This window comes from Suricata suricatta, chromosome 2 (assembly GCF_006229205.1).
Source record: "Suricata suricatta isolate VVHF042 chromosome 2, meerkat_22Aug2017_6uvM2_HiC, whole genome shotgun sequence".
NCBI lineage: Eukaryota > Metazoa > Chordata > Mammalia > Carnivora > Herpestidae > Suricata > Suricata suricatta.
In genome coordinates, this window is record NC_043701.1 from 78,361,057 (window position 1) to 78,374,759 (window position 13,703).

Consider the following 13,703-nt stretch of genomic DNA (forward strand, 5'->3'; position numbering starts at 1 on the left):
TTATTATAGATTTCTAAAATGGAAAACAGCAGGAAGCCCCTTTAAGTGAGTATCTGTTGGCACTATTTCAAAAAGTTTTATTTTCATTATTTCCATTTTCCATGTTTTCTCCCTCTGGATGATTCATGGTCATATAAGTTTGAAAAACTAAGTCAAATGGCTCTTAAAAAATACTCAACTTCAGATTCTTCTAGGAGATGTTTTAAAGCTCTTCATGTACAAAGTAGGTTTCCTATGAATAACAGACTTGGTTACTAATTCTAGTGTTAGTCAAGCATCTCATGAGTCTGGTGGGCTATAGATTATATGATAGAAATGCATTCTAGCGGTAATTTGTCCTAAGAGGAATCTGTGAGGGAAAACCGTACACATGAAAGTTACGGAACAATGGACCTTGAGCCATTTTCTTTTCTCTGGTTCAGAAAAATCTCAGAGAGTAGTAATATTCTGAATACATTAAAAAAAATCCCTGTCACCTAGTTTGCCCACCCCGTATCCACACCTCCACTCTAGTAACCACCCCTTTGCTCTCTATAGTAGGAGTCTGTTTTTGGTTTGTTTGTTTTGTTGATTCCACATATATATAAAATCATATGGCATTTGTCTTTCTGTCTGACTTATTTCACTTATAATAGTACCCTCTAGGCCCATCCATGTTGGTACAAATGGCAAGATTTCATTCTTTTTCATGGTTAATGTTCCATTATATATATGTACTACATCTTCTTTATTCATTCATCTATCGATGTACACTTAAGTTGCCTCCATATCTTGGCTACTGTAAATGCTTTGTGATAAACACAGGCATGCATGAATCTTTTCACACTTGATTTTAGCCAAAAGGTTGAGAAGTGATTTCATGTATCTTTTTAAGTTAGTGTTTAAGTTAGTGTTTTCATTTTCTTTGTGTAAATACCCAGCTGTATGGCATCTCTATTTTTAATTTCTTAAGGAAACTCCATACTGTGGAAATTCCATACTGTTTTCCACAGTGATTGGAATTAACGCCCCCACTAAGAGTGCAAAAAAGTTCCATTTTCTCCACATCTTCACCAGCACTTGTTATTTCTTCTCTTTTTGAAACTAGCCATTCTGATTGGTGGGAGGTAATATCTCATTGTGGTTTCTCATTATATCCCTGATACATTTTTATTGTTAATGGAAGTAACTTAATATGTTCTCAATATATTTTATTGTATTGGAAGCCCCCAATAACTTCCAGGCCAGTTCATTTTAGAGTACCTAATTCTTCTAATCTTGTTCATTTAGAATATAAAAATTATGCTAGGAATAATAATGTGTTTTATATAATTAGAAAATAAACTGGAATGAAGTATAGTAGAAAGGTGCCTATACTGATTATCTACTTCCTTGACTTTGTCTTGTGCTTTTGGAACAGTATTTAAACAAAATCTGTTGAGTGTGTGGGGAGTTTGTGTGTTAATATTCTTAAAGGCAGAGAGCATATATTTATTCTTTATCACTTGTCACTTTCAGCATTTCAAGGTGTTAAATTCACAGAAATACTCCACAAATACTTATTGCCTCACTGATGGAAATATCTGGAAAGGCTCAGAGATTCTATTTGTTGAGATCAAACTTTTATACTTTATCTGTTGCTATAAATCCTTTTATCTGGTTTGCAAGTTTTCACACAGTTTGATCATCATTTTATTATCACTGTAACTATTAGGCAAACTGAGGTTTTCTAATTGTTAATTCTTAATGTAACTGCTAATTATTTCATACATCATCAAGTACTGAGATTATACTGGAATTTAGGTTAATTTTAAGTGCTGAAAGATATATTATGTAGTTTTTTTGTTATACAAGAATAAATGTCTTAATGTTAGGGATGATAACAAATTTAATACTTAAAGAGATCTATCCATGAGGTTTTCTGAAAGCTGTAAAGAAACCATCCATCCATTCCACTCTTGCCACAGATTCTCAAATTATTTATCAATTTAAATAGCTGGCATGGCTCTATTTCTGAAGGTAATTCTTACTGGTTTGTTTATGGCTTCCTTCAACAGTTTTGCAGCTTCTTCCCAGTTATTTTGTTTGTTTTCTTCACAAATATTTAAGGGGGATCTTCCTTGTTGGTCCGTTATGTGCTAGAAATGTTAGAAAAAAGTATAAAGACAAAAAAGCATTACAGATACATGGTAGTGTAAGTGAAAATGTCATTCGATCAAAGTTTCATCCAAAACACTTTTTTCAAGTATTGATTATTAACCATATTTAGCACACACAATACTCAAAATAAACATGAATTGATAAAGATGAAAGATCCAAATCACTAATAATCAATGTGATTATTTTTTTAAAGTTCTGATTATAAGATCCAATAAAGGTTTTATTTAAAGCGATTATTTTCCCCTTTAAAATACTTATTAATACAAATTTTGGAAAAATGGGTGGAAATTCCTTTTCCTTCTTAAAGATATTTGAGGAAATAACAACATAACACAATAAGAGGTTAAATTTTATATATATGCAGGAGATGGATGGTGGTGATGATTGCACTGCAATGTGATGTAATTATACATATGAATTATACATCTAAAAATGGTTTTAATGGTAAAATTTATGTGGGACATATTTTATCACAATAAAAACGTATATAAACTCAAAGTTTATACATAAATTACCTATCGTATATACTACATAAAATTTATTTTTCAGTTGATTTCTTAAGTATACAGTTGGACAGTATAGTGTTCAAGTTGTTATTTATTGCTTGGACATTTAAAAAACCCTGGAAAATAACTTACTCTGTCAATTTCTGGATGGTTTAGGAGAATCTGTACTATTTCAGCATGTCCTCCTCCAGCAGCAAAATGAAGAGGGGAACTAAGCTGTCCATTTAGAAGGTTTGGATTGCACTTTCCTTTCTCTAACAATATGCGAGTGGCCTCAACTTTTCCATACCTATTAAAAAAAAATGAAACTTATCCAAAAAAGTAATCTGAAATATTTAAAAATTATTATTTTTAATGTTTATTTATTTGAGAGAGAGGGAGAGAGAGAGAGATAATGAATGAATGCATGTGGGCAGGGAAGTGGCAGAGAGAGGGAGAAAAAGAATCCCAAGCAGGCTCTGCACTATCAGTGCAGGGCTCAACACTGGGCTTGATCTCATAAACTGCTAGATCATGACCTAGAACGGAAGTCAAGAGTTGGATGCTTAAACTACTGAGCCATCCATGTGCCCCAAAAGTCTTTTAAAAATTCAAATTTTAGACAATATCTCAAAAAAATCTAAGATCTTTTTTTAGTAAGACATTGACATAAATGTTTTTCCCTGTCTACGCATTTCTTATGAATTCTGGTTCAATTCAACTGTTTCTGATCAACTAGGAGGAAATATAACCTCAAATACAAGATGAAAAAGAACTCCGCACAAAGTACAAAAATTATAAATTAAGGAGGTATAATTTTTAGTCAAAGATAAGTTCAGAATCATAAAGTAACTCATAAATAAACTTCATAATGCTTTGCATTTACGTCTGATTGTGACTTGTGAAATAGGCCTGAAAGATATAATTTGATATGCAGCTGCTGTATTAGGCAATATGGGAGACACAAAGATGTAAAAGATACATGGTCTCTGCTCTGATAAAGGCTTACAGTGTAAGCACAGAGGTAAAACAAATACATGGATTGAATTAATTATGATGTAAAATTTAAGTAACACCTTAGAATACAGCAAAATAAGCACTGTATATTTGTCAAGTCAAAATAATATATAACTAATTGCTTTTTAAAAATGTCAGAAAAGGTAAGACTTCAGTCTAAGACTTCCTGAAATGTTTTAATAGAAGAATTAGACCTGGATTTTAAATAGAAAGGAACAGAAGAGATGCTGAAGAGAGGTAAGAATATTTTAGGTAAGGGGAGAAGGAGTAAGTAATCAAGGACCCAGAAGCATACAAAGCATGTGGGGTGTCTGGGTGACTCAGTTGGTTAAGCACCCAGCTATTGATCTCAGCTCAGGTCTTGGTCTCACCGCTAATGACTTCAAGCCCAGCACTGAGCTCTACCCTGGGTGTGAAGCCTACTTAAAAAAGAAACAAAAAAAGAGTACAAAGGCACGTGTCATACATAGTTGAGTCCACCATTTGGTCAGAGCCTAAGACTTCTATAAGGTTGCAATCTGAAGCAACAGTAGAAAAGTATATTCATTGGTTGTAAATAAATGGGTGAGAGGGGGGAAGGGGAAAGGAAATTTGGTACATTTAAAGGGAAAAATCACACACCTTTAAAAGAGATCTGATTTGCCACCAACTTTCCTTTCTTCCCCTTTCACATATCCTGAAATCTACTGAACCTGTCACTTGCATGCTACCCTTTTTCATTCATTTGACGTTTTGCTTGTATTCTTTGCTATTCTTGAGATGTCCTTCACCCCTCCTCAATTTGTTTAGGTTAAATTCTGTTATTTCTCTGAAGCAGTTTTAAATTTTCCCATTCTATAATCTCACTACATGTAACATTTTATTTTTGCTTTTTGTGGGACTTATTTTATGCACTTTCACTCTTATTATTCTGGAAAAAAGGGTAGAAAATCTTTTTCATTCTTAAAGATATTTTTTTAAGGAAATACATGCAAAGAGGTTAAATTTTATGTAGATGCAGGAAATCCCCTACCTAATAGCCTGGAAATTCCTTGAGGGTAGGGACACTGACTCTGCATTCTCTAAACTGCCTTATACATAAGAAATGAGTGACTGAATTGTTCAGTAGGCACTTGAAAATACATTTTTGGTTCTCAGGAGGAAGGAAATGCTTGGGATATCTATCTGAGAATGGGCAAATTCATCTAACTGAAAAGAATTATTGTTAAGGCTGGGAGAATGGATGAAATCTTTGAGAGAATTTAGAGAAAAATTATCTTAGAAAAACAATCTTTCAGGACAGAAAAAGACACTTCTAAGACAGCAATTCAAGAAGTAATACCAATAATAAACATATATTTTGTATGACGCTTTAAAATTTTCAAGATACTTTCTTATATGATTACCTAATATAATCTTCAAAACAACTTATGAGGCAGGTAGAAGTATTTTTATTGCTCAGTTAAGAAAAATGCAGCTTGAACCAGGTAAGTAGTTTTCCGAAGGTCCCACGTTAGAATCCAGTTTTCTGAATCTTAGTATAGCAGTTTCCATATTATAACCATGCAGGATGGAAGCCAGTATTTCAAGAATGATAATGTAACAATAATAATTTACATTTGTATTGACCTTCATTAAAGCTCCAGTATGCCCCTTCAACTCCAATTTGTTCTTCGAATGATGGGGTGATCAATAGTATTTAATGATGGAGAGCAGGGAAAGGATTAAAAAAAAGTTTAAGAAGGTTCATGAAGAGTGAAAAAGAGACAGCAGTGAGTGTGGCCCACTCACCTCTGAAATCTAGCTGGGAAAGTAAGGAAAGAAACAGGATAGTGGCCAGAAGAGGCAGTGGGGTCAAATTAACGTTCTTTTCAAGGAGAGACCATGGATGTTTGAAGGCAAGAGAAAAGAAAGTGCAGGAAAGGAGAGAGTGAATTTAATGGCAAACAAGGATTTTTACTTGCATACTGCATGCTACAGAAGAGAGGTGAGAACAGAAACTATAGAGGAGGACATTTCCAATAGCTTCAATTTTCTTTGAAATACGGGGTAAAACTACCTGATAAGAATAGAGAAAGGAAGTAATGGGAGTTCTAGTGCTTATGACTAGAAAGTTTTGGAACAGCTCATAAGGGAGGACTAAATGGCTGGCAGGATGAATGACACCAAGAGGACAGGCAGCTAAACTGTGAAGTTGGGTAATCTGAAGGGAATCAAATCCTCATAGTTTGAAAACACTCTCTAGCAATAACATGAAACCTAAAAATAGGATCAGAGAAAAAAGACATTGATTTGAGAAAGGTCATAGAATATGTGATGTCAATGAAACATTTACTTAGTGACTGATAAAGTTATCCATATGGGGAGAAAGGCAACTTAAACAATTATGGAAAATAGTAGAGAATAGTTTTCAGGTAGATGGTCACCAATAGGAGAATTTTAAAAGCTTGGAACAATCTTAGGGGTAGTCGTTAAAGAGTGATCTGTGAAACTCTGAGAATCCCTGAAATCTTTTCAGGGTACCCTCTAAGTCAAACATATTTTAATAATAATACTAAGATGCTACTGATCCTTTAAACTTTCACTTTCTCTGCAGTGTACAGTAGGGCTTTCTGGAAGTCATGTGACATATAATACTGCAACAAATGTAAAACAGTTCTGCTCTTCTCATTAATTTCTTTAATTTTGAAAAATATGGTATATTTCATAAACATTTTAAAGTGAATTAATAAATATTTTTCAGGTTTAACTTGTAATATGGTAAACAACACTACATATAATTTACACAAACAAAAGCTCTTTGGGATTTTATAACTTTTTTCATAAATCTTAAAAAAGCTTTTATTTATTTATTTTGAGAGAGAGACGGCACAAGTGGGAAGGAGCAGAGAGAGGGAGGGAAAATCCCAACTAGGCTCTGCACTGCCGGCACAGAGCCCAACATGGGGCTAGAACACACAAACCACAAGATCATGACCTGAGCTGAAACCAAGAGTCGGATGCTTAACCAACTGAGTCACCCAGGAATCACGGGATCCTGTAACTTTTGAGAATGAAAAGGGAGTCTTGCCACTAAAACGTCAGAGAACCATCAATCTAATAAAAACCCTCACTTTAAGATGAGAAAACAGACCAAGAGGGGTAAAACATCTTGCCTAATCTTATAAAGCTAGGCCCCAAATTCATCTCTTAATAAGACAGCCTAGTATTCCCATCCTCGATCCTTATACCAATTAGTGAATAAAAATACATTTCCAAGATAAAGTAATTTAAGTTCTTACTAAATGGTTAAATCTGTTTTCATCAAATTCACATTAATTAAATGATCCATCTGATAAAAGTATTACAAGGTGATCCATACTACTCCTGGTATATTAAACCTGGTTATTATTTCTAACTGACAGAAAATGTTATCTAAGGATGAAACTCTTTTTCTGGGTATACTGTAGTAGTGAGATTCTCTAATTAAAATACCATGGGTTAGGGGCTCAGGTCAGATCCCAGGGTTGTGGGATTGAGCCCCCTGTCGGGCTCCACAATGAGCATGGAGCCTGTTTGAGGATCGTTTTCTCTCTCTCTGTCTGTCTATCTCTCTGTCTCTTTCTCTCTCTCTCTCCCTCTGCTCCTTTTCCCAGCTGGCGCACGTGCACACTCTGGCTCTCTCTCTTCTCAAATAAATAAATTAAACAAGCTATGGATTTATGAATTTCAGATTTAGACATTAAAATCTTTAAATTTTTACAATATTTTAATAACAGCCAACATTTATTGAGTGCTTATTATGTGCAAGGTACCCTCAAAGCATTTATTTGCATTTTCTCCTTTAATCATAAGTAATGTATTATTAAGTTCATCTTGTAGATAAAGGCACAGGTCCTTAGACACATTAAGTAACTTTCTTTAGGAAATAAGAGTTATTAGGACTACAACCTAAGTACATTCCAAAGTACATTAAATACTATTCCATACTTCTGTTTTTATGTAATATACCATTCTTTTGTTAGAAAATAACCCGTGCCACAAAAAAGGACAGTATTAACCAAATATAAATTTGGGATTCCTAAACTAAAATTCTCTGCCTCCATTCTTCCCAATTCCACAGTGTATTTTCTTGGGATTTGAAGTATATTCTCTACCTCTTTTTGTTTAGCCCCATATAAGGCATGGAATTTCTTTTAGTACTGCTGCTGCTACCAATTATTCCTAGTAATCTGAAGAAAGAAATTGAAGTTCAGTTAAAAAATATTTAGGGTAGGGATGCCTGGGTGGCTCAGTCAATTGAGCGTCTGACTTATGATTTCCACTCAGGACATGATCCATAGTAGTGGGATTGAGCCCCATGTTGGGCTCTGCACTGAGTGTAGAATCTGCTTAAGGGTTTCCGTCTCTCTCCCTTTGCTCCTCTCCCCAACTCACGTTCTCTCTCTATTAAAGAAAAAAAAAAAAACCCTCCAAATATGAATAGAAAATTCTCTGTAATGGGAAAACAATTAAGAACCCAGAATAAAGAGTTCTAGTTTTGAGGAAATAGAAAAAAAAAATTAAGAGCTTATTTCTTGAATAAACAAGCATAGTTTTAGGGAAACATTTTTTTTAAGGGAGAAAAGATGTATATTAAAAGCAAGGATTTGGCTACTGGATCACAAATTTTGGAATCAGAGAAATCAAAAGAATTTTGAGGAATGATCGAACTAATCCCTTTACATATAAATAAACTGAGATGCACAGAGGTCCAAATCTTGCTAAATGTTGCTCAGCTAAGGAATAATGGACATTTGGGGCTCCTGGGTGGTTCAATTGGTTAAGCATCTGACTCTTGATTTCAGCTCGGGTCATGATCTCACAGTTCATGGATTTCACCTCTATGTCAGGCTCTGCACCAATAGCTCAGCTTACTTGGGATTCTCTCTGTCCTTCTACCCTTTCTACCCCTTTCAAAATAAAGAAATAAACCTTCAAAAAAAAAAAAAAGTAGTGGACATTTAACAAGCAGTGAATAATGTAGGCACTTCTTAAATTAGCCAAGGAAGATCACTAAACACTAACTCAAAAGCAACTTTCCCATAAGAAATAATGGTAAATAACTTCATTACATCCTTTTTAGAGGATAAACTATAGCCAACAGTTAACTACAGCTATGAATACAAGTTCATAGCTAGTAGAAAGAGGTAATAATCCCAATCTTGTGAGCTAATCCCTCTAAAAAAAAAATGAAGAATGGAAGGCTTTGATTCTAATGAAGGCTTTTGGGGGTTTCTTGATGCCACAGCTTCCCAAAGTACTAAATGGATACTTATCTAACATGATCAACATCAAATCATAAGTAGTTATCTCATGTAAATGTTATACTAAGAGTAAACAAAACATTTAACACAAAACAATAGAAATTACAAGGGTGAATAAGAGACCTCCCGCTATATAATGACACTTATTTGTCATTAACTATTACACAAGTTGACCTGGTAATGCCTAATAACCTAATGAGTACTTTTCTCACTGGGTAGACCTTGTAATTCCATACATAATTATTATACCATATATACAGTAATCAGATATCTAAATAGAAAGCTCATAAGGCAAACGTGGTAAAGAAGGAGTTGGAATAAGAATAGTTCTGAAAAGAAGCACCAACATTTATAACTAAGGATTCATTCCAAGAAAAAAAAAGTAATATATTTACCAGCATGCATAATGAATGGGCGCCCAGTGGTCACTATCTAATTGGTTGACTGAAAATCTTTCATTGAGAAGACGGTTTAGTAATTCTGAATCTCCTTCACAGGCACTTCGATGGAGAGGAAAGTCATCTACCCACTGGCGTTCCCTAATTATTAAAAACAAATAATTTTTTTTAAAGCACTGTTGAAATTCAAACTGTTTCAAAACAAACATGACATATACATGAAAGCTTTGGACTTAGCAGCTACAAACTAAATCATCTATACAATGATCACATGGCATACTAAATGCATATATCATTTTAAACAATATTTTAACATTACAATGTAAGTATTAAAAAATCAATGTGGAGTAAAACAAAAACGTACTTGTCTTCTGTGACACTGCTCATGCTTCTCTGCCATTTTTCCTGTTTGGGAATTTGGATTTTTGAGTAGTCTGGAGCTCCTAGACCAAAGTATGGATTTATTACCACTTTATCTACCTAAAAAGGAAAAATAGAAAAAACAAAAACTCTTAAGAGCTTCAGATACTTGGCTTTAATATACATAAATGCAATTAACTCTATACATCCTTTTATGGTTACAATTTAATAGGTATATTTACCTTAGGAAAAAACGACATTTGAGATAAAACGTCTTTTGAAATCAGAGCCAAAAGTCATTCAACTCTTACCCGGTTCGTATATTGAAGATCTGATCCAAACAAAGGGTTGTAAATACAGGTATCTGCTTTCTCTAGGGCTAACATTTTACTCTTTATTTCTAGAGCACTATAGCCCATATGTAGTGAGTTTTCCATTTGACCTGATTCAGTAGCATATGCAGGGTTTATGACATTTGTTTTTATCCGCTCAAGAGGAGAAGGTCGGAATAAAGCTGGAATAAAGTGAGATTGTGCATGACGTTCATCTAACCACCTGGCAAAATAAAAAGAAGAGGTAGTAGAAGTATCTGTTCAAAAGTGAAGATGAAGAAAGTAGACCATTAATTACATTCTAATATTACATTCAGATTTTTAAATTTTTAACTAGTGTTGGTTATGTACTTCATTTAGTATTAATAAAAGTTTTTGTTAATAGACACAGCAAACTGTTTTTGAAAACGCTTATACCAGGTTGCCTGGGTGGCTCAGTCAGTCAAGCATCTGACTCTTGATTTCAGCTCAGGTCATGATCTCACAGTTCGTAGGTTCGATCCCCACATCAGGCTCTGTGCTGATAGGGCAGAGCCTACTTGGGATTCTCCCTCTCTCTCTACCCCTCTCCCGTTCATGCTCTCTCTCAAAATAATTAATTTTTTAAAAATGCATATACCATAATAATAACAACGCCTTTCAAAAAAACATGAAGTACTATTAAAATCTGAACCACTGAGATGTAGGTGACATTTGTTCAGTTGTTAGAGAAAGAAAAAGGCACGATGGGTTTAAACAACTTGTCTAACTTACTCTTGTCTACTCTTACTCAGGGTAACTCTATACTAAATCTGTCAGAACAACCTGAGGGGCCATTTGGCCCAGCAACAGGGAAAACATAAAGAGATCTTTAGTCGCTTATTTAACTATTAAAAAAAATTTTTTTTTAATGTTTACTTTTGAGAGACAGACACATACACAGAGCATGAGCAGGGATGCTCTGCTGGAGACACAGAATCCAAAGCAGGCTCCAAGTTCCTAGCTGCCAGCACAGAGCCTGACACAGGGCTCGAACCCATGAACTGTGAGATTATGACTTGAGCCGATGTCAGATGCTTAACCAACTGAGCCACCCAAGGGCCCCTAACTATTTTTAAAGACATAATGAGTTCTACTGAATTACTGCAGTGGAGGAAGGATGGAAATAAGAAATAAGAGATCTCGTACAAAAGTATGAGGGAAAATAAAGGCAGTGGTAACTCAACTTGAATATTAAAGAACAAAACGAAATCTAGTTTTAGATCAATGAATCTTAATCCTTAATCCAGTGCAGTCTTTGTCATTTTTGAAAAAAATTAGCCCACTGAAAGCAAACCAGGAAAATCTTGGTCTTTGGGGCTTTTCACTTTTATACTGTACTTCAAAAACTTACCATTGTGTTACATACATATTATTTTCTTCTGTTCTATCAGAGCTAATTTCTACTATGGAGCTTTATTTGATTTATTAAAAAATATTTTTAGTGGCATTTCTTACTTATCCAAGGCTATTAACATCCTTGCTGTAAGTGTAGCAAAGTGAGCACTGGATTCACTACAGACTCGCATAATATCTTGTAAGCAGTAAAAAATTGGGCATCCTGGAGTGTATGTATATTTAGTATTATCTGAAAAAGAGAAATACATAATCATGTAAAAGGTTTATAACTTACATGTTTTTCATTAAAAGTTATATAGTGTGTTAAAAGAATAGTTAAGTGTAACATGAATTGTTTTAGATTTAGATTTAGAAGACCCTGATTACACTGATGACCAGTTCTGTGACCTTATCCACTTGGATTAGAAGACTTATATTCTTAGAAGATTACAGAAGTTGTTCCTTGTTTTCTCCCTTAACAATGTCATAAAACTGATTAAAAACATTTCTAACACCATTTAAAATATTGTACTTTTAGCCTAAGTATGGCTGTTGGAAAAAAAAAATATATATATATATAACTGGAATGTCAGAGCTGGCTAATAAAATATGTGTAAGTACAATGTGAGTAGCAGACTGTTGGCATAGCCACACTGGGCCATTAATTTATCATCAGTATTATTACTGCCTTATGGGAGAGAAACACTAAAGTTGCCAAAGTGGTTTTCACATCTAATACCTCAATGAATTCTTCCAACACAATGATCTTGGGTAGGAGCAGATACCCACCCTACAGATAGAGTTGAGGCTTAAAGAGGTGATTTGCCCAAAGACACAAAATTAGTAGGCTACAGGTTCTGCACTGAAATTTAATAATTTTTCAATTAATCCAGGATGTCAAGAACTCAAAGTTTTACATTTAACTATTACCAATACTGTTTGTGGGGTAGAGTATTTTGGAACTGTTATCAACACCTTCTTGTGCCAAATACTAGATAGGTCCTGATCATAGTCTGCTAATTTTCCAAAATAAAGAAATACCTATTTCTAGTTATATCCTTTGAAAAATCTCTTATAACCTGAAAACTTTTCATTTCAATTACATCTTCCCTCCTCATGTCTGTATTCTATTTTTAAAACTAGAAACAAAAACATTACTGTTTAGTTTAGAAAGCTGAATATTAATTTGAAATCAAAACATTTTAAATAACAAATTCCCCACCTTCTACTAATTTAAAAATATGTATTTTATAACAGTATTAGAGTAGTAAGTATGAATATAAATTCCTAAATTCAGGAGATTTTAACTTAGTATCTAAATATATGAAGATTCATAAGGTAAATCTTAGACTTTACCTTTGACAACTGATGGAACAATAAATAATGCCGCTTCTCTGCCCATCTTCTCTCCATCCAGAGGAAATTTCTTCATTAGTACCACTCGTTTTCCTAATTATTTTTAAAAGTCAGTAAAGATTTAAAAAATAAAAAATGAGCTTTTAAATTTTTATAATTTAAATATTTAAATTTTATAAATTACCCTGAAACTTAGAAAAAAATATTTTAATTCCAATGTAGTTAACACACAGTGTTGAAGTAGTTTTGGGTATACAATATAGGAATTCAACAATACCATATATTACTTAGTGCTCATCAGGATAACTGTACTCTTTTCCCCTTTACCTATTTCACGCATATCCCCTTCACCTACCTCCCCTCTGGTAACAACCAATTTGTGCTAAGACTTGGTTTTTTTGGTTTGTCTTACTTTTTATTTTTTGAGACCTAGAAAATTGTTTAAAAGGCAACATTAAGAGGAGTTAAAAATATAAAAACAGTCAATTATATGCCCTAATGATAACTCTTAATTCTGATAATAATGCAAATTATTCTATGGACAATCAACCAGTAGATTCATAATCCTGGTCTTGACTAAAAGAGAAGCTTCTATGCATAGCAAGGAAAACTGTCCTGCTAATGACTGACAAGCAGCTGTAAGACATCCTGGAGTCAAGCCATATATGGTACTTCCTCATGCAGCTGGGAAGAATTTTACTATGGTCTCAAGTGGCTAAGGAGGTGGAATATATAAGTTGCAAAGTCTTAAAGTTTAGTAGCTCTTCACTTAACATTCAACCTCTACCCTCAATTTCAGTTTTTATTAAAATCTGATTGGGCTACAAACTACTACTGTATTCTGAATTATAACCTCCATTCTTAGTCTGTTTTTCCAGATATGGCCACAAGGGGGCTATAAATAAAAACCTACAAGTCCAGCCCTCTAAAACCTATCATCTGGACACCGTTGCCATGATTTTTGTCAACCCTTCCAATTTCCCCATTCCAAGATAC

The 13,703-nt window shown here is 34.0% G+C and overlaps 1 protein-coding gene across 6 annotated transcripts in view; it reads right to left on the reverse strand.

The window, feature by feature from the left end:
- The window catches only part of KRIT1 (KRIT1 ankyrin repeat containing), a 37,608-nt gene that overhangs the window by 14,349 nt on the left and 9,556 nt on the right, over positions 1 to 13,703 (reverse strand). For all 6 annotated transcript variants that reach the window (XM_029928894.1, XM_029928917.1, XM_029928906.1 and 3 more), the window contains 7 exons: positions 12,708 to 12,800; positions 11,472 to 11,601; positions 9,975 to 10,218; positions 9,668 to 9,783; positions 9,301 to 9,444; positions 2,778 to 2,934; positions 2,010 to 2,117 (listed from right to left, as the gene is read on the reverse strand). In XM_029928894.1, coding sequence (XP_029784754.1) covers positions 2,010 to 2,117; positions 2,778 to 2,934; positions 9,301 to 9,444; positions 9,668 to 9,783; positions 9,975 to 10,218; positions 11,472 to 11,601; positions 12,708 to 12,800 — 992 coding nt within the window. The remainder of the gene's footprint in view (positions 1 to 2,009; positions 2,118 to 2,777; positions 2,935 to 9,300; positions 9,445 to 9,667; positions 9,784 to 9,974; positions 10,219 to 11,471; positions 11,602 to 12,707; positions 12,801 to 13,703) is intronic.